Source organism: Bos indicus, chromosome 25 (assembly GCF_029378745.1).
Source record: "Bos indicus isolate NIAB-ARS_2022 breed Sahiwal x Tharparkar chromosome 25, NIAB-ARS_B.indTharparkar_mat_pri_1.0, whole genome shotgun sequence".
Classification (NCBI taxonomy): domain Eukaryota; kingdom Metazoa; phylum Chordata; class Mammalia; order Artiodactyla; family Bovidae; genus Bos; species Bos indicus.
This window is the reverse complement of record NC_091784.1, coordinates 16,957,998-16,978,010: the sequence shown is the minus strand read 5'-3', so window position 1 is coordinate 16,978,010 and position 20,013 is coordinate 16,957,998. Positions and strand designations below refer to the sequence as shown.

At 45.5% G+C, this 20,013-nt stretch overlaps 1 protein-coding gene across 1 annotated transcript in view; it reads right to left on the bottom strand.

The window, feature by feature from the left end:
* Positions 1-10,220: 10,220 nt before the first annotated feature.
* Positions 10,221-20,013, bottom strand: part of XYLT1 (xylosyltransferase 1) — a 350,486-nt gene continuing 340,693 nt past the window's right edge. The window contains exon 12 of the mRNA XM_019987119.2: positions 10,221-16,797. Within this exon, the coding sequence (XP_019842678.2) occupies positions 16,475-16,797 (323 nt within the window). The 3' untranslated portion in view covers positions 10,221-16,474. The remainder of the gene's footprint in view (positions 16,798-20,013) is intronic.

Sequence of the window (20,013 nt, the reverse complement as noted above, 5' to 3'; positions counted from 1 at the left end):
CCAGGCAAGAATCCTGGAGTGGATTGCTGTGTCCTTCTCCAAATCCAGGGTTAGGTTTTTCTATTTGTTAGACACTATGCTTGGAGCTGAAGGCACCAAAGTAAATAAAATAGACAAAAATCCCTGCCTTCTTGAAGATTACATTCTAGTAGGAGGAGACAGGCAATAAAAATATAAAAGTCACATGTATATATATATATATATGGCATAAAAATATCACGGAAAATACTGGGAATGTGACAATTGAGCAGACCTGAAATAAAATCCAAGTAGGGGCCTTTATATGGTACACAGAGATTGTATATTCATTAATTCCTTAGTTTTGTTAGCCACTCATCCATTTGCCTCCCCATTCGTTCAGTAATTCAATGACTGATTCTCAATCATCCATCCATCTATTCACCCTTCAGAAAATGTCAGATGAAGGTTTGTATGCACCATGGATTTAATGCCCATCTTATTATCTGAGCTGAGGTTCATTCAGGAGGAATTAGGGAAGTGAAGGCTTAGGATGATTATTGATCAGAACATGGTATATTGAAGTTTTTCACAAAACGTAGGATAGAAAGAGCCTGCATGGTTTCTTTTTAAGCTAACATTTATTGAGAATATACTTTTTGCTGGGCTCTGTGATAAATGTTTTATACATGTTATCTTATTTAGCACTGGGAAGTCAATTTGTAGTTGCTACTTAATTTGTAGATGAGAGAACTGAGGCTTAGAGATCAAAAGACGGCCTAAGGTCAGGGAGAGATTGGCAAAGTTAGTACTCAAACTTGGGGATGACTTCAAAATTCACGGGCTTAGCTATTTTACTGCAAGGACTCCTTTACTGATTCTGGGTCCATAAACGAGTCATAAGCTGATCTCCTTTGCCTTCATGTTCTCACTTATCAAATGGAAGATTCCATTCTTCCTCAAATCTCAGGGTTGGATGAAAGGACATATATGTACAGACAGGCACCAGGAATTACCAGCCAGAAAGGGTGCTGTGATTGATTCACTATGCTCCAGTTCCAACGAGACTGAAAGGGCTTCTATTACAAGACCTTTCATTTCTCAAGCCTCTGATGATGGTAAGGCAGCAATCTGCATGCAAGGTGACCTTGAACTGTACCTGCTTTCCAATTCCCACTGGAAGGGCCCTTTACATCTTAGCAGGCTACTAAGCCAGAAGAGGTATTTCACTCTGGTTTCCAGTAATTTGTTCTGCAGTGTGAACTTCTGGGTCTGCTTGTCCAATCTCATGAAAATTAGATTAATGAGTGTTAATTGGTGCTGACTTAGCTGGTTTAAAATGGATAGTGTCAAATGGAAGAGGACCATCCTGGTGTGATGGTTGGATCTGGGGCCTTCTAGGAATCAGGGTTCTGCATGATGCCAATGGCACAGGTTATTTGGGAACCCTCCTCCAGTTACTCTTATGGAAGACAGTGTCACCCCAGAGACCTTTGAAAGGAGGAAGCACACTTATTCCATTAGAACAAGGAGAAGATTTGCTTCAGAGACTGGTAGGCTTGGTCAAGATGTTCATTCATTCATTCATTCATTCATCAAATCTTTTCCAAGCATCTGCTATGTGTCAGGCTCTGTTTAGGACTCTGGAGAACTACTGGTGAATAAAACAAAGTTTCTGTCCTCATGAAGCTTATGTTCTGAGGTCAGTAAACAATTATCAAATGAATACATGATTTAACATCAAGCAGCATTTCCATCTGATGCTTCTATATTCTCCATTGTTGTTGTTGCTTAGTCATGAAGTTGTGTCCAACTCTTTTGTGACCCCATGGACTGCAGCCTGCCAGGCTCCTCTGTCCATGGAATTTCCTAGGCAATAGTATTGGTGTGGATTGCCATTTCCTTCTCCAGGAATTTCCTGACTCAGGGATCAAATCTGTGTCTCCTGCACTGCAGATTCTTTACTGCTGAGCCACCTGGGAAGCCCAAGCCACCTGGGAAGCACTGCCCTGCATTCTCTACTAATATGAAAAAAGTTCATCTTTAAAAAAAGAAACAGCATGAGATATAAGTGATAGTGAAAGCTGCTCAATCGTGTCTGACTCTTCGCGATCCCATGGACTATACAGTCCATGGAATTCTCCAGGCCAGAATACTGGAGTGGGTAACCATTCCCTTCTCTAGGGGATCTTCCCGACCCATGGATCAAACCCAGGTCTTCCACATTGCAGGCAGATTCTTTACCAGCTGAGCTAGATATAAGTCACACACTATAGAACTCAACCATTCAGTGGGTTTAGTGTATTCACTCATGTGTAAAAATCCTCACCACAGTCCATTTTAGAACACTTCCATCACCTCAAAAAGAAATGGTAACCTTTAGGTATCACCATCTTCTAACCCAGCCCATACGTCCTAGGCAGCCCTGGGCAGCAACTAATATATTTCCTGTCTCCCTAGATTTGAATATTCTGTCAGAAGAAAAAGTCATCTTTTGAGAGTGAGGGGGACATGGAAAGGTCTCTTATTATTTCCACCTCCTAAAGTGAGGCTTCTTGGACCTCTTCCTCTTGGAAAGTTTGCCTTGCAACTTTCTCCAGGATCCAAATTTCCATTGCTTTCATTCTGGGGGGTGGTATGGGGTGCTGGCCTGACAGAGGAATGCCTCAGAGATATTGCAGGTTCAGCTCCAAGCTACTGCAATAAAGTGAATATTATAATAAATAAGTCATATAAACTTTTGGTTTCTCAGTGCATAAAAAGTTATGTTTATATTATCATGTAGTCTATTGGAGAAGGCAATGGCATCCTACTCCAGTACTCTTGCCTGGCAAACCCCATGGACAGAGGAGCATGGTAGGCTTCAGTCCATGGAGTTGCTAGGAGTTGGACACGACTGAACGAATTCACTTTCGCTTTTCACTTTCATGCGTTGGAGAAGGAAATGGCAACCCACTCCAATGTTCTTGCCTGGAGAATCCCAGGGACAGGGGAGCCTGGTGGGCTGCCGTCTATGGGGTCACAGAGCTGGACACGACTGAAGTGACTTAGCAGCAGAAGCAGCAGTAGTAGTCTATTAAGTGAGCAATAATAGCACTATGCTTAAAAAATAATGTGCATATCCTAATTAAAATATATTTTATTGCTAAAAATACCTAATATTATCTGAGCCTTCAGTGAGTTGTACTAGTAACATCAAAGATCACTGATCACAGGTCATCATCACAAATATAATAATAATGAAAAATCTTGAAATATCATGAGAATTACCAAGATGTGACACAAAGACACGAAGTGAGCAAATGCTGTGGGGAAAATGATTTGGTAGCCTTATTTGATGGTCGGTTGCTTCAAACTTTCAATTTTAAAAATATTCAGTATCTGTGAAGTGCAATAAAGCAAAGCAGAATAAAATAAGGTATCAGTTCAGTTCAGTTGCTCAGTCGTGTGCGACTCTTTGCGACCCCATGAACCGCAGCACGCCAGGCCTCCCTGTCCATCACCAACTCCCGGAGTTTACGCAAATTCATGTCTATTGAGTCCGTGATGCCATCTAACCATCTCATCCTCTGTCGTCCCCTTCTCCTCCTGCCTTCAATCTTTCCCAACATCAGGGTCTTTTCAAATGAGTCAGCTCTTTGCATCAGGTGGCCAAAATATTGGAGTTTCAGCTTCAACATCAGTCCTTCCAATGAACAACCAGGACTGATTTCCTTTAGGATTGCTTCTCGGCCTTTTGGTTAAGATCAAATGTAGTTAATACCTTAAACCTCACTTTTATCCTTATGTCTCTGATTTGAACAACGTGGGGCACTGGTATATACGTGTAAAGTCTCAAAATGGGAGATTTCTTCTTACTACATGAAGGGCTGACATAAGCATAGGGTGATAATGATAATTCCCAACATTTGGGGAAAAGTTTCACAGATTTAATCTAGAGGTTCTCAACCTTGACTGCACATTAGAATCACCAGGGAGCTTTACTGATTACTGATGCATAGGTCCCATCTTCTGATTTAATTGGTCTAGAATGTGACCCGAGCAGCATTAAAAAACCCTCCCCAGGTAATTCCATTGTGTGGCCATTGTTGAGAGGCACTGAACTAACCTTACGTAAAAGCCTAACTAGTAGGTGAGGCAGATAAGATTATCCTCTTCTCCTTTTCTCTCTCCCACTTTCCATCTCTCTCTCTTTCTCCCTACCTCTGTTTTCTTTTCTTTCTCCCCTTCTTTTCCTTCCTTTCTTCCTTTCTTTGGGTTGGGAAGATCCCCTAGAAAAGGGAAAGGCTACCCACTCCTGTATTCTGGCCTGGAGAATTCCATGGACTCTATAACCCATAGGGTTGCAAAGAGTCGGATACGACTGAGTGACTTTCACTTCACTTTTCCTTTCTTTCTTGAAATTAAATAGCTCTATCACAAAGTCAAGTGACTAACTCAAAGTCATGCAACCGATAATCAGGAGGGTCAGAACTCAAACCCATGTTAGCCGTTTGTGCTTTTTCAATTTGCATCAGTGTTGCCTCCAGATGGCCAGTATTATGCCCATTACAAAGAAAGAGAAGCTGAGTGTGATGGTTGATTTTATTTCCACTTGACAGGGCCAAAGGGTCTTGGTTACACGATTAAACATTGTTCTGAGTGCATCTTGAATAAGATCAATATTTCAGTTGAGTGAATAAAGCACTCACCCTAATGTGGGTGGACCTCATTCAATCAGTTGAAGGTCTGAGTAGAATAAAAAGACAGACCCTCCTGCCCATATGGGGGAAAGCCTCCTGCTTGAATCCTTTGAGCTGGGATATTGGTCTTTTCCTTTCTTCAGTCCAGTACTGAGACATTAGCTCTTCTCAGGTTTTGAGTTACCAGCCTGTGGACCTGCAGCTGCACCATCGACTCTCCTGCTTCTCAGGCCTTTGGACATGGACTGCAACTTACATTATTAGTTCTCCTGGGTTTTCAGCTGGCTGACTGCTGATCTGCGGACTTAGCCTCTATAATCATGGGAGCCAATTCCTTATAATAATAAATCTTATTTATAATAGTAAATCTTATATTCTAATAATAGCTCCTATTGGAGAACACTGACACTGAGGGACAGAACAATTAGGTTTCTGGATAAAGATCTGACTTTGAGTTAGGGGGCAGTTAGTGAGGGTTCCATGTCCCTTACACCCCTGATGTTCCTTCCTCTTCTGTTGCCAGTCTTTGAAGCTAAGTTTGGGTCAATACCCATATTAGATGAACAAACCTTAGAGTCCTTGATGACAAGCTCAATGTCAGAATCTGTGGATGCAGGCCATGAATAGTCTAGGTCAGAAAATAAAAGTTGGTAGGAAGGACTATACTTTACTGGAACCAAACCAAGAACATCAGTGTTCTTACTTTGGACTGATTCTTGATCCTGGAGTTCATCCAAGTTCTCCTTTGGCCCCTTGCATCTTACCTGCCCACCATCCAATCCCAGTGAAATCAGCAGATGGTCATGATGTGATCTAGGCATGCTGAAAAGATTACCGTGATGGTGAGGGAGATCCCAAAGGTTTTACAAAAAGAAAAAGAAAAAGCATTAGCTAAAGAATGGAGCCAAAGTGCTCAGATACCACTTGGCAGCCAGGGAGTGTGTTAAATCAGAACAACCAAGAGAGAAAAGTGCTTTGGAGTAATTGTTGTTGAAGCTGCTTCCAGAGCTCATTCCTCTTAGGAGAAAACTGTCTGTCTAGAATCGAGGAGAGTCTTACCTTTAGAATTTTCTGTAGATGTGGAGTGTGAGGGCCTGAAAGACTGGTCTGCAAAGAGGCGGTGGGATAAGAGATAATAGAGCATTTATGGGAGGGTTGCCTGAAGGCAGTCAGAGGAAAAGAAGGAGGCCCCCACATGCCTGGATGCTGGCGGTTGTGTGGGAAGGTGGCTGATCAGGGATTTGGGGCTTTTGTGAATGGGAGCATCTGATATTAAATTCTAAATCATTTGAAATACTCTCAGGCAATTTCTTACCTGAAAGCTTTGGCAAAATCTTCTGTTTACATAGCCTGGCAGTAGTATTTTGGGGTAGTGATGGCTTGGGGTGTTTATTAGGGGGTGATATAGTGCATAGACAAGAAAATGTATGTCTGGTATTTTTGCTGTAAGCTTTTTAGCCACAAACATTTTTGCTGTGTAACTAATTGACCATAAGGCAATTTTGTTGTAAAAGAGAAAATAAGGAAATATAAAAGAAGGGCATTAAAAAGGACATAATGAAACATGAAAAATGAGTAAAAAAATTAAAAAGGCTTTATTGAAATGTATTTGAATCCATTTGAAATGTGTTTAGATTCATGGCAATACTGTGCAAATAACTTATTTTACTTTGCCTCTTATATCTAAGCACTTGTCTTCCAAGTTTTTCATTCATAGAATTTTATACTTTTTTTTGGCTCGTTGATGTGTCTCCTCACTTGGCATCACACTTTTCTATTTTGATAAAATTCTTCATTAACAGGGGCATCAGCTTCCAAATTCTAGGATGCATATTTGCATCCAAGCTTTGAATCCTGTTGAGAAAGCTCTTTGTTCTTGGCAGATTGTCACATGTCCACTGATAGACGTTCCAAAGTTCTATGGAAGGTGTGGATTCAACTCTGCACCTTTAAATCACTGGAGGATTTGCAAAGGACATTATCATTTTCTAGCACAGCCTGTGCCCTGACTTTACATTCTCTCATTCACATGTCCAGTAAGTTTTATCATAGTATTTTCTGTCAAGTCCATATACATAATTACGGTCCACTATTTTAAGAGCGCCACATCTACTCATCACTGCACAGACTCTTATGAGGGCTAAGATTGATGAAATGCAAAAATGGAAGTCCTATGTCAATGGAGAAATGAAACCAAAACTGTCAACCACTTAGAACCAAACTGTCAACTGGTTACCTTTCACAGCACGATTGCCTTATGGCCGATTAGGTGTGAGGCAAAAATGTTTTGCAGCAAAGATGTTTATGGCAAAGATGCTTACAGAAGAAGTACCTAGAACTGAAATAAAGAATCCACAGAATAGAGAAATGATTTGTCAAATGAACCAATTTAGTGGAATTAGAACCTAGGTGGTAGCTGAACTTGAGGGTCCCCAAGAATCTCCAAAGAGATTGGGGGCAATGCTGTGTTTCCCTTGTTCAGGGCATTTGAAAAATATCACTTGAATCTTTGAAGTCAAGGTGATACCATCTTATGAATAGAAGACGTCAAGTCTCAAATAGAGAACGATTGTTGTGACAGACAAAATGAAATGCCCCTAAAGAGATTATGGAAGTAGTAGCAGTCCTGATCATTTATTCTTTCATCACACACTGGGACATCATTTTGTGTGTCAAGCCCCTCAATGCATGCTGAAAATATAGAAATCATCCCTTGCCCTCAAGGAGCTTTACCTTTTGGTTGTGAAGGCAAGAGGAGCTGACATTTTTTAAGCTCCTCCTATGCATAGACAGTGGGCTTTGTATTTCACATGCACTGTCTTTCTAAAATTCTCCCAACAGTTTTATGAGTAAGTAACTATTATCCCCATATAGATAGGTAAACTGAAGCTCAGAGATGTTAGGGACCTTGACCCAAATCTGACTCAACTAATCCATAATGAAACCTGTGTTTGGACACAGGATTATCTGACTCCAAATTGGGAGGAAGGGTCCTTATTTTGGTCAGGGGCACGGGAAAACTGGTAGGCATTCAGGCTCGATAGTGTGATTTGAAAAGTACTCCCCATATTTGTCCTGAGTCCTATCCAGTCTGCCATAATGCCCATCGATCTATCTGCTTTCAGTGCTTTTCACGGGGTGAACCATTGCTGTCCACCTCATCCCCATTTTTAGAATATTGACACCAATTCAGCAAGGCTCCATCACCTCATTATGGATGAGTTTGCTAGCATGGGGGATCTGGGTCCCTGCTGCGGGGGCAGAGGAGAGACTGGGATCCCAGCAGGTCGATGTTACACAAACTTGGAGAAGATGTAGTTCTTCTTTGCCGGCACACAGACTCTGCTTTTTGATACAAGTAAGAATCATCCACCATAATTAGCAAAGGGCAGTTACTTGGGTCTTTTAAATGAGTCCTGTGCCCAGGCTCCAAGGAGAAAAGGAGAGATTCATCATATTGTCTCATGACTAATTAAGTGAGGATGAAATCTGAACCATCTATGTGATATTTATTTAAAATGATTTGCTCAAGACCTACCCAGAATCCTTCTCCTTGGGGAGATAGCTAGGAGCTGGGTGGAGACAATTTGGGCATTTGAAGAGCAGGAATGAACTGGACTGGCAAGCTGAGAATCCACCTGAGCCTGGAGTTTCTGTGGCCAGTGGATGGACATCTGATGTTTTTGTCCATTCAGCACATCCTTGGGGAAAATGCTCCTCTTCCATTCTGACCATGTGATTGGGATGGGGCTGCCAATCACGGTTTCTTGCCCAATCACCTGGCCGCAGGGGTAGATACATGATCCAGACTCAGCCAATGATAGTGCCTTGTTTGCCTGGCCCCAGTGATTTGTTGGAACCACTTCCTTTGGCAATGAGAACAAAGGACATAGATGTTTTTCTGCTGTGCTGCTTGAAGGCTAGGGAGTGACTTCTAAGGCCTCCTGTCTCTATCACATGGTGTGGCTGTCTGTAGAGGGGATTAGAATCAAACTGGGAGCAGCAGAAATGGAGCAAAAGGGGACAAAGAGTGTCAAGGTTCTAGTTGCCAGTCTTGAGTCTCCTGGAGAATCTCTCATCCTTGCCCTTTGCATTTTAACTGTTTCCTTCTGCAATTTCAGGAGCCAATAGTTTCCTCATCTGATTAACCTTGAGTTAGGCTACTGTTGGTTCCAAGTGAAAGAACTCTAACACAGATAGGAACATCAAAAATCATATTTTGAGAGCATTTTCTTGTAAGAAGCTGGGCAGCAGGCGGTTTCCCAGCAGACCAAATCAACTAAATATGGAGGCACAGGCTCAAGTCTTCAACACTTGACCTACCTCCTTTGGGTACCAATTCTAATTTTCCACTCTTTCGATTCCACCTTAGGTAAGGGGTGAATGATTCTGTCTGGTCTCATTCTCAGAGACTCAGCTTAGAACACAACTCTCAGCACCTGGCAGCCAGGCCTCCAGTCAGTTTTACCAAAGGCCCAGCTGCTTCCGTGAGAGGTGAGAGTTTTGAGGCCTGTTGGCTACATACCCCCTTGGAGCCACCAAAGGGACTGATGGAGTGGGAGAGAGGGAGACACTAAAAAGACTACTTCTGCTCCCACTTCAACTGGAGCAGCCCTCCAAGCACCCAGTTACTTTCACTTTATTCTATTGTTTTAAACTGAAATATTGAGTTGATGTATGTTAGTTTCAGGTGTACTACAGAGTGATTTGACATTTGCATACATTATGAAGTGACCACCATGCTAATTCTACTAACCATCTGTCCCCATCAAAAGTGGGTACATTACTGACCGCATTCCTAATGATCCAGGGCTTCCCTGGTGGCTGAGATGGTAAAGAATCTGCCTGCAATGTGGGAGACCTGGCTTTGATCCTTGGGTCAGAAAGATCGCCTGGAGAAGGGAAGGGCTACCCACTCCAGTATTCTTGCCTGGAAAATTCCATGGATAGAGGAGCCTGCTGGGCTATAGTCCATGGGATCACAGAGTCAGACACAACTGAGCAACCACTTTCACTTTCTTAAGCTGTATATTACATCCCTGTGACTTATTTACTATATAACTGGAGGGTTATATCTCTTAGTCCCCTCCACCTATTTCACCCACCCCCTACCCTCTTCCTTCCGGCAACCAGTGTTCTCCTCTGCCGGCCCCAATGTTCCCCCTTTTTGGGGCACATGGCACACAGGATTCTTGTTCCTGACCAGGGACGGAAGCTGTGTCCCCTGCAGTGGAAGCATGGAGTCCTAACTGCTGGACCCCAAGTCTTTGTATATAATGGATTTAATGCACAATTTTTGGGGGAAATGTAGTCTAGCTGTGTAGAGAAGAGGAAAGGAAAACAGGTTTGCTACACAACCGGCCAGTTGGCTATACAAAACATTTGCCCCTTTAGATGGCAGTCTTCCTCACTGTCATCTATGTTGAGAGATGACAGCAGGCTTGATCAGGGAGTGTGTGCACACGTCAGGATTTCCCAGGAGAGGTGGTCTCAGCATGAGGGCGGTGCAGAGGAGAGGGGAGAGCACAGCATGGCATGGAGATAGATGCAAGATATCATTGAAAAGTCACACACCTACTGTTCCATAAAGACAGTATTTTTTTTTTTAATTTTAAAATTCTGCATCTGAAAACACAGTATGACAGAAAGCATCTATATACACCTGCAGTGTTTTTGGTATGATACAGTATTCAATACATCCACTGTTTTCTGCAAAAGATTTTGCTTTGTCAGACAGAAACAAACTCCCCTAGACAAAAAAATACAGCTAAGGCACAATTTTGTTGTTATTTTTCTGCTAAATGAAAAGACAGAAAAGGTGCAAAAATGGGCGGGTAGTGCAATTGTTTCCGAGAATCACATTCTACCGTGAGGAAAAGCATTCGGATGATTGGAATTTGATTACTGGTCAATTTCAGATAGTTCAATATCTCTTAAAATACTCCTTTAAATAAATAGCAAAATATCTACATCTTTCAGTGTGTGCCATTTGAATTCACTCTTTTTTTTAAAACTTTATTTACAGAGTCTCTCTTTTTTTAAAATCAATACATTACAAAATATTTCTGTACAGTTTTATGCATATTATGATCTATAACAAAATAGTTATTTTTAAAAACTATATCACCACATGTCTTTGAAAAACAATGAAAGGGACGGTAATAACTTATTGTGAGGCCTCTAAAAAAATACCCAAATGCTATTGACAATATAGTAATACCAAAAAAAGAGACAAAGGACGACAAAGACGATTGAGCTCAATTCCAGTGAATTTCCTATGAAAACCCTGGGGTTGTCTTTGGCCTCCATCAGCCCTGGAGCAACGGCAGGGAAAAAGGAGGGACTCTGAAAGTAGGGAGAGTGTGATCCCTTTGAGAACATGACCATCCACTGGGAATATTAAATTCTATCACTTTCCAGGCAGGAAGGACGAAGAGATAAATTGAGAACCTCTGCTGATTTACCCTTGAATGAAGTACATAAAGTCACCAAGTCTTCGGGGGAGGGGGAGGATTGGTAAGCCCATGTTGGCATCCTGCCGGTAATTAAACCAGCCTATTGACAGCGGCGTTATGCTTCAAGAGAGTGCTTCGGGAGTCGGCTGAGGTTTAGACGAGCACCCAAGCCTTCATTTTACCCATAGGAAAAATAGAAGGATATTTTTCTTCAAGACGACACATAGAAGCCATTTCTACCACATCTGCAAGCTACAGATTGGCAGCCCCTGGCTTAGGAGGTTGCTCCGAAAGCTTCAAGATGCTCTTTTCTCTTGGATGTTGGTAGAAATGGGAGAGACAGGGTGGTCAGCTTTCCAAAAATAATTTTAAGGCCACATTTAAAAACGGAGAAACCTAAGGCTTTTGAGGGCGGGGAGGTGGCGTGGAGAAAGGAGAGAAGGGAGCAAATGAGGAATGGAGAGGATGGAGTTAGGAACGGAGGTGGCAAGACGCAGAACCTGCTTTCCCGTGGGGCCTGTAGGCAGACGTGGATGGAGTATTCCCAGCCAAGGGAAGGGGAAGAGAGAGGGCTTCCATCTCCCTGCCTGGGGCTTGGCAAGGACAGAACCAACGACAACGTGAGGGGTAGACACAGGTGGCACGCGGAAGCCCTCCTCAGTCTTAAGAGGGGTCTGTACAGTATCTTGTTTGCCAGATTAAAAAAAATACTACTTCTTCTGAGAGAGAGACACAGACAGAGAGAGGGAGAGACGCAGAGAGAGAATTTGCATAGATTATACATTCAAGCTCCAGCAGATTTTGGACACCTTTATTCCTCTCCCTCCTCCCCCAAGGTAAACTTCTCAGCAGACACATGAGGTAGCGCCTGTGGTTGATCCATGGGCAAAGTAAGGTAGGTGAGGCGAAAAGCAGAGAGGACCTCCCGTGAGCATGGCTCCCAAAGATGCTTCTGGACACATGGCAAGGTGGCCGCTACAACCCAGGATCTGGAGCAAGCCGGCGGGTTATTTGACACGCCAACTTCTCCCCATGAACAATCTCCTGGACATCTCCACTTGGTGTGATGGAATTCTGGAAGGTGGGGACTGGGCCAGTGTGGACCTCCTTGATGTCCAAGGGGCAGCTCTCGAGGTCAGCAAATCCTGTTTCATCTCCCCTTCAGTATAAACTGTCTTGAGATCAGGAGAGCTGAACAAGCCAGTTCTCATGGGACACTTCTCTGAGGGACCATTTCTTCGGGATGGGAACGACTAGTAAGAGGCCCTCGTTCCCTTCAGAGTTCCACATATGCTGTTATTTTTGCCCCTTCCCAATGCTGGCTTTTCCCCCTCCACCAGGACACCACCTAACCTCCTTTTAAACACCTCTCCATAGAGCGGGCAGCGTACAGGCTGAACTTGGACTGAACCCTTTGCCTACACTCTGGTAAAAACAAAACTTGCCAATGATTGAAAATCAGATTTCCTATAAAAATATGGATTTTTGGCTTCTCTTACCAAATTAGATGATTTTGCTGCACCGTGCCTGTATTCTCACTCGCAACTTCAGACTGGGGCTGAGACGCAGCTGTATTTTTTGTCTGTGTCAGGCGCCCACTTGCTGACCAGAGTCCCCGCCATTCCCTCTTGTCTGACACCAGCCGCTTCATTCACTTCATTAACTTCATTAACTTCACTAACACGTCTGTGCTAGTGTCCTGGACTGCATAGCCGCGGGCGACCCCTGCCAGAGGGTGTGGCTTTGACCTGGCAGGCCTTTGCCAACAGCTGTTTCTAGTATATCCCCCTTGGGTGCTGCGGAGGAAGCTTGGGTCCTGCAACCCCAGTGAACTGGACTATGAAAGGGGTCTTTGCTCAGGCCCCCACACCCAGCTGCTACCGCTCTCCTCTCTTCGGGACTCTCTTGGCAAAGAGATCAAGGTTCCAGCCAGGGTTCTCCTTGCACCTGCAAACTGGAGAACCAGAAGGAAGCACAGTCCCCCCAATCCTGGCCTGTGCCCAAAGCAGCTGTCATTTCCTTTTTTCGGGGAATTGACTGAAACCTCAGCTCCACTGGCATTTTGAAAGTTCAACAATGGCAAATGAAGGCAGAGTGACTCCTGGTCAGATCAGAAGGGCCTTTTTCCAAAGGGAGGAGCACACACACTTCTTAGAATGTGAGGATCCTAGCAACCGCTCTGCCTTCCTTGGAGATAGACTGTTTTGCGCTGGGCCTGGGAAGCAGGGCTCAGAGTTGTCTGCCTCCTGGGTGTGGCTTCTGCCTGACCAATACAGGGGTGAGTAGGCAACTGGACAAAGTATCACAGCTTATTGGATGCATCCTTCTCCCCCAAACCCACATCCCACCTCTCAAGCCCCCTAAAGTCCAGAGACCTGGTCAGAGACTCAGTCACGCTCTTCTAAATTCTAAAACAATTTCCAGGGGACCACATTCTCAGGTTTTGAAACCTCAGGCAGCCGCAGCTCAAGGCTGCCTGACCAATGGCCTTGAACTAATAAATCATTCTCAGGTAGACAATAAAAATGAGTTAAACTATCTCCCCTGGGAAAACATCACCTTGGCTCAAATTATCCTCGGCTTTGCTTGAAATTCTCTCTTTTTCCCTTGAAGCAAAATGTAACATCTTCAAAGTGATTCTCTGGTTCAAGAACAGAAGATGTTGAGGAACATCCTGTGTGACTGCTCAGCTTCCCAATTTCCTGGTAGTCAGCAGGGAGTGAGGGGACAGGAGGGGACCATCACCAGAGTAATAAGCCAGCTCTGCTGTTTCTCCACATCTTCCCAATAGAACAGGAGTCAGCAATGTCAGGGTGCGGGAGGCGCCTCGTTGAGGAGTCTGCAGGCTCATGCTGCGTGCAGGGATGTACCAGGGTAGGGCTCCCATAGCCACCACAAGTGACCATAAGCCACCATAAGTGACATACAGAGTCCTAGAGGCCTGGCCAAGAGGAGCAAGGCTGGCTTCCTGGTCAGCTTCCACAGGCTCAAAGAGTCCTTGGACAGAAGCAGAGGCTGAGGGCAGAGAGAGGATGTGCCATGGGCCTCTGGGCTCCCAGTGAGCTTGTAGAATCACGTGGCAATCATGTGGGCTTTCTGAGAAAGCCATGCCAGGCCCCTGCCCTTGGGTTCTCCTGGCCTGTCTGGCTACCCCCACCACCCTTTTCCTAAAATAGATCTCTTCTGCTCCTGGGCATGCAAGGAGCTTGCTTTCCCTCTGTCCTCTGGTCACAGGGAGGCCCATGGTTAAACTGGCTGTGGGAGGGTGGTGATGGAGACGCATGGACGGCCCAAGCTCTGCAGCTGGATGGTCTACCTCCACAAGTGGTAAGTCTGTTGCATCCCCGTGCTGGGGGCTGCTGGCGGGGACGGCTCAGGAATTCCAACACCCCCAGAGCTGGAGGGCCAACCGGGCAGTCCTCCACCCTGTGTGAAGAAAAGTGAGGCACCGATGTTCCCAAGGGCACCCCACTTTCAGCCCATGGACATTGCTGGTTGAAGCATTTCCCTCATGGTGTCCAACTCCCTTGCTTTCCACTGAGGACATGGAGGATGGAAGGCAGACACAGAGAGGCAGACATAGGTAGATAGATAGATGGATACATAGAGAAAGCAGGAGGGAGGCAGACAGGAGGGGCTGGGGGAACTAGAAGGGCAGGAGGAGGGGGCCTTTTGTGAATAAAGGCAGCTTCAGTTAGTAAGATAACATAATTGACAAGCTGCAAAAACAGCACCTACTAATTAGTCATTGACTAAAACATATAAATAATAAATATCTAAAGTGTCCCTTCTCTGTATCCTCCATGGCCCACAGGACATCCTGCCTTGCAGGGGTGGGGTGGGGCGAGTAGGGGGCGACAGCTGACAGTTCACTGGGAGCAATCGGCAGTACCTTCAAAGCCACACTGGAGAGAAACCCAACGAGCACCGGCTCTCCTGGGAAAGGACAGTGCACCCAGGGCTGGGACTTTTCCGAGGGAACCTTTAGGGGCGGGATCAGTGGAGGAGGGGGTTCTCAGGGAGGGATCGCTGGATGAGAAGGGCAACCCTCCAATGGGCACATGGCAAGGAAACCCTTTGGGTTTCTAGTAACTCAAGCAATTTGAATAATCCTACTCTTTAGGTTTTAAACAACCAGATACTCAGAGCTTCCCACTTTCACATTGCATGTCAGGCGGGGCCAGGTGGCACCTCGGACAAGAAAGGCCATGAATTTAAAAACCGAATCTGAAATGCTTTTTCCTCGCCGTGTAAAGTCTGTTCCATGTGGTTTGGTTGCTCCCAGCAGCACCAAAGACACATTTCACAAAGTTCTGAGCGCCCGACTTCAGAAAGAAGGGCTCAGGCAGGTGAGGGGTATTGCTGTGCTGACCAGCTCAGGAGTTTTGCTCCCAGCGATCTCTATGAGGTTCATGGCCATGGTCCCTCAAAGTTCTCACTGTCAAAGACCATGGTCTTGGTCTCCTGGCCAATGAATGGCTGGGGGGCTTGATGCTAGCCTCAGACTCATGAGCATCACCCCGTTTCTGCCTCAAGAGTGGGTGGCCTGGAGCCCAGGATGTCTGGCAGTGACACTTTGGTTGGACTTTGGCCAAGTCACGTCACAAGGCTCTCCTGCTCATCTAGTTACCAAGGAGGATGGCTGAACCCAAGAAGGGTTGGTGGGAGGCTCAAAGCTGCCCCCTCAACCCCCTGCCAAGACTACTACCTCCCTGGGAATGAGCCCACGAATGTGACTTTCATGTTCTGTCACTTCAAGGCTGGCACAAGGGTTTCCTGGCCCAGAGGAGCAGGAAGATGAGCTGAAGGGCAGGGCTGGAGATCAAACCCACCCTCTGGGCATTGCTTTCCAAACTAGCTTCTGCAGAGCCCCTGGGTTCTGAAGAGGTACCTTAGGAGATGCCCTTGGCAAAGGGACTGCCCAGTGGGCTGAGCTTTGACATAGAACCTCACACTCTCAGCTTCCACCTAAGCAGCCTGGATTTCATCCATAGCTTGAACCTCCACCTACGACTCGGTAAAACAAATACTTTGCTGCTCAAAAGAAAAGTTTGGGAATCACTTGTCTGGGTGGGTTGGGAGGGTCATGTCATTGAGGGGGAATACAAGGAACCTGTAGGACTCGAGGATCAACCAGAAGAGGTAAGACCACCACGGTGCTGGGACCAAGCCATTGCTGTCCCCAGTAGCCAGCATGCAGGGTGCATGTGGTTGGCAGAACCTGCTTTGGCGTCCAAACCTTCCTTCTTCAACATCCTATGGCCAGGAGAGCCCCTCTCACAAAAGGCAGCCCCAGGGGTGGGAGGTCAGGGTCTGGGTCCCACTGGCCATCTGGCTGCTTTCCCTTTGAGATCCGCTGGGGTCCCCACGTGCCCAGTGCTACCTGAGCCGGCCGTCGGGTTTGACTGCCCCCAGCTCCGACTTGGGGTCGGGGCTGAAGGAGCTCCAGGCTGTCTGGCTGCAGGTCTGCATGACTGGGCAGGCGCTGGGGCCTGTGGCACAGATGTCCATGGCAGTCCACATCCCGCCCACCAGCGAGTCCAGCCAGCGCTCCAGCATGGCGCCGGCGGAGGCCGCGTTCCTCCGAGCCTGCTCCACCTGGGCGGGGTTGATGGGCAGGCTGAGGACAGGGTTCAGGCTCTGGAAGCTCTGCTCCATGTAGGCGCTGCGGAGGGGCCCGTTGTGCAGCCTCAACGCCTCTTCTGAAAGCCAAAGGGAAGAATGACATCAGTAGACTAGCCACGGAGCAGTCACCTACTACTGCGTGCCTGGCACCATGCTGGGCACTGCATAGCACTGTCCAGTTCATGGGACAATCTCATGAGGAAGTCCTTTTAGAAATCCCATTGCACAGGCAAAGAAATTGAGCCCACGAGGACATTCCTTCAAGAGGCGTGAACCCACTTTGTGTAGAGCATGGTCCATTCATTTATCCATTCAGCATGTATTTATGGAGCCCCTATTATAGTCCCTGATGGCTCAGATGGTAAAGTGCCTGCCTGCAATGCAGGAGGCCCGGGTTCAATTCCTGGGTCAGGATGATCCCCTGGAGAAGGAAATGGCAAACCACTCCAGTACTTATGCCTGGAAAATCCCATGGGAGGAGGAACCTGGTAGGCTACAGTCCATGGGGTCACAAAGAGTCAGACACAACTGAGCAATTTCGCTTTCCTTCTACTATAGTCCAGACAGTAATTCATTCAACACATATTTACTAAACATCTGCTACCTGCAAGGCATTCATTTATTCATTTATTTGATGCAGATACATTAAGTGCCAGGCTCTATTCTGTGGTAGAGCAAACCAGACAATGAAGGAAGAATGATGTCGATAAAGAAACAAACAAATAAATAAGGTCATTCCCCAAACTGATAAGTGTCATGAAAGGAATTAATGGGGTGTGTGGAGTCAGAGCAGGGGCTTGATAAACTAAGGCCCCTGGGCCAAATTTGGCCACCACCTGTTGTTGCAAATAAATTTTACTGGAACATGGCTATGCCCATTTGGACACATATTGTCTATGGCTGTTACCACAGCACAGCTGAGTAGTTGTGATAGAAATTGTACACGGCCCACAAAGCTGAAAAATTTACTATCTAGCCCTTTACAGTAAAAACTTGCTGATTCCTGGGTTAGAGAGTGACCAAGTGTTTATTTTAGATGGGATGGGCAGGGAAGACCTCTCTGAGGTGGTGACATCTGATCTGAGTGCTGATTCACATGAAGGAAGAAGCTACACACAGATCCTGGAGAAGAGAACTCCACGTTTTGGGAACAGAAAGTATTCAGCCTCACGGAGCACCTTTCCCGAAATCATACAGGTAATGAGAGTTGGAGCCAGGGTTTGAACCAGGGTCTGTGGATTTCAAAGCCTGGACAGGAGTCCTACACTTGGCTGCTGAATGCCCACCGTGAGCTTTCTATAAGACAGGGATTTCTCCTTTGGTCCAAGGTGTAGTGCATGAATAGACCACAGCAGGGAGTCCTGGGGAGCCCAAAACTTGGACCAGAGTTGGGTAGGTGGGAGGTCCAACTGGCTTCTGAAACAGCTCTGCCTTGCTGAGCACCAGGGTCTTAGGCCAGAGCACGGGGACCACAGTAAGGCTGCCTGGTTTGAATCTCCACGTCCCACACACTAGGCATCTGACTTCTTCCTCATCAGTAAAAATGGGTAGAGAACTATTACCTGCCTCTATTATCTGCCTCGTAGCTTTGTTTGTGGTGATTAAGTACGCTGACTCATGTGAGGTGCTTAAAATGCCGCCCAGCATATTCGAGGTATTCAGGAAAGTTTAGCTAGGACTATTATTATTGGCATTATTAGTACACAACAGACACACACACACACACAACTACAGGGCTGGTTTTTATCATCCCCATTTTACGGATGAGGAAACAGAAGCAGCTATAGTTTAGATCTGGAGTTAAATCCAGGGCTGGCTGACTCCAGAGCCAAAGCATGTCATTCATACACTGTGTTAGTAAACATGGTAAACAAGCCCATACACCCACAGGACGTTAAAACAGCGCTTTTCATTTTTATTTTATTTTTCCATCTGGGGGCTAGTCTTTTGCAGAGTCGGTTCCCCGACTGCAAAATGGGGATACTTACCGTTCCAGCAATTAGATTCACAAGACTGGCACGAGGCTCGGGGAAAAGCCCATGTGCTTTGTAAAGTAACATATGAACAAGAGAGACACTGACTGTTTCCCAGGGCTTAAAGATGGGGAAGCAGAAAATATAGATATTTGGGCTGACAAAAAGAAGCTAGACATCTCTGTTTTGAGGAAGCTCCCACTCATGGCTTATTTCATTGCTAATTACAAGAATATATTTTAAAGAAAAACTAGATCACAATTCTGTTAAGTCATGTTTTACCAAATCAGGTTTTGCTATAGCCAAGCTCACTGAGATTAGAAGAAATCTCTTTCTAAGACAATGCAGCATTAAGATGACAATGCTTCCTCTTTACTTGAAAGTGGTTGTCACTCTTGGAGACAATCAGGACAACCTGGATAATCCGAAGGTTATTTTCTAATATGTGCAGTCCTGAGTGAGGAAGAAAGACAGTGTAAATATGCCTGCACTTCAAAAACAATGAGAAACCTAGTTGAATTAAAAATATGCCTTACCCTGAGGAATCCATAATTGACAAAGACTCATGGACCCCAATGTTCATTGCAGCACAATTAACAATAAATGGCAACCCACTCCAGTACTCTTGCCTGGAGAATCCCATGGATGGAGGAGCCTGGTAGGCCACAGTCCATGGGGTTGCAAAGAATCGGACACGACTGAGCGACTTCACTTTCACTTGACTGACTTAAGACATGGAAGCAACCTAGACGTTCATTGACAGATGAATGGATAAAGAAGCTGTGGTATATATACACAATGGAATATTAGCCATAAAAAGGAACACATTTGAGTTAGTTCTAATGAGGTGGATGAACCTTGGAGCCGATCATACAGAGTGAAGTAAGTCAAAAGAGAAGAACAAATATCGTATATTAACACAAATATACGGAATCTAGAAACATGATCCTGATGAGCTTGTTTGCAGGGCAGCAGTAGAGGTGCAGACAGAGGACAGACTTCTGGGCACAGAGGGTGGGACGAATGGAGAGAGTAGCATGGACACATGCACGCTACCATTTGTAAAACACAGAGCCAGTGGGGATCTGCCGTATGACTCCGGGAGCTCCAGCCAGGGCTCTGTGACAACCCAAAGGGGTGGGACAGCGTGGGAGGCGGGAGGGAAGCTCTAGAGGGAGGGGTCGCATGCATACTTATGGCTGACTCATGTTGCTGTATGGCAGAAACCCACACAGTATTGTAAAGCAGTTATCCTTCAATTCAAAGTACATTTTGAAAAAAGAAAGGCAAAAAAAAAAAAAATGCCTTGACATATCCCCT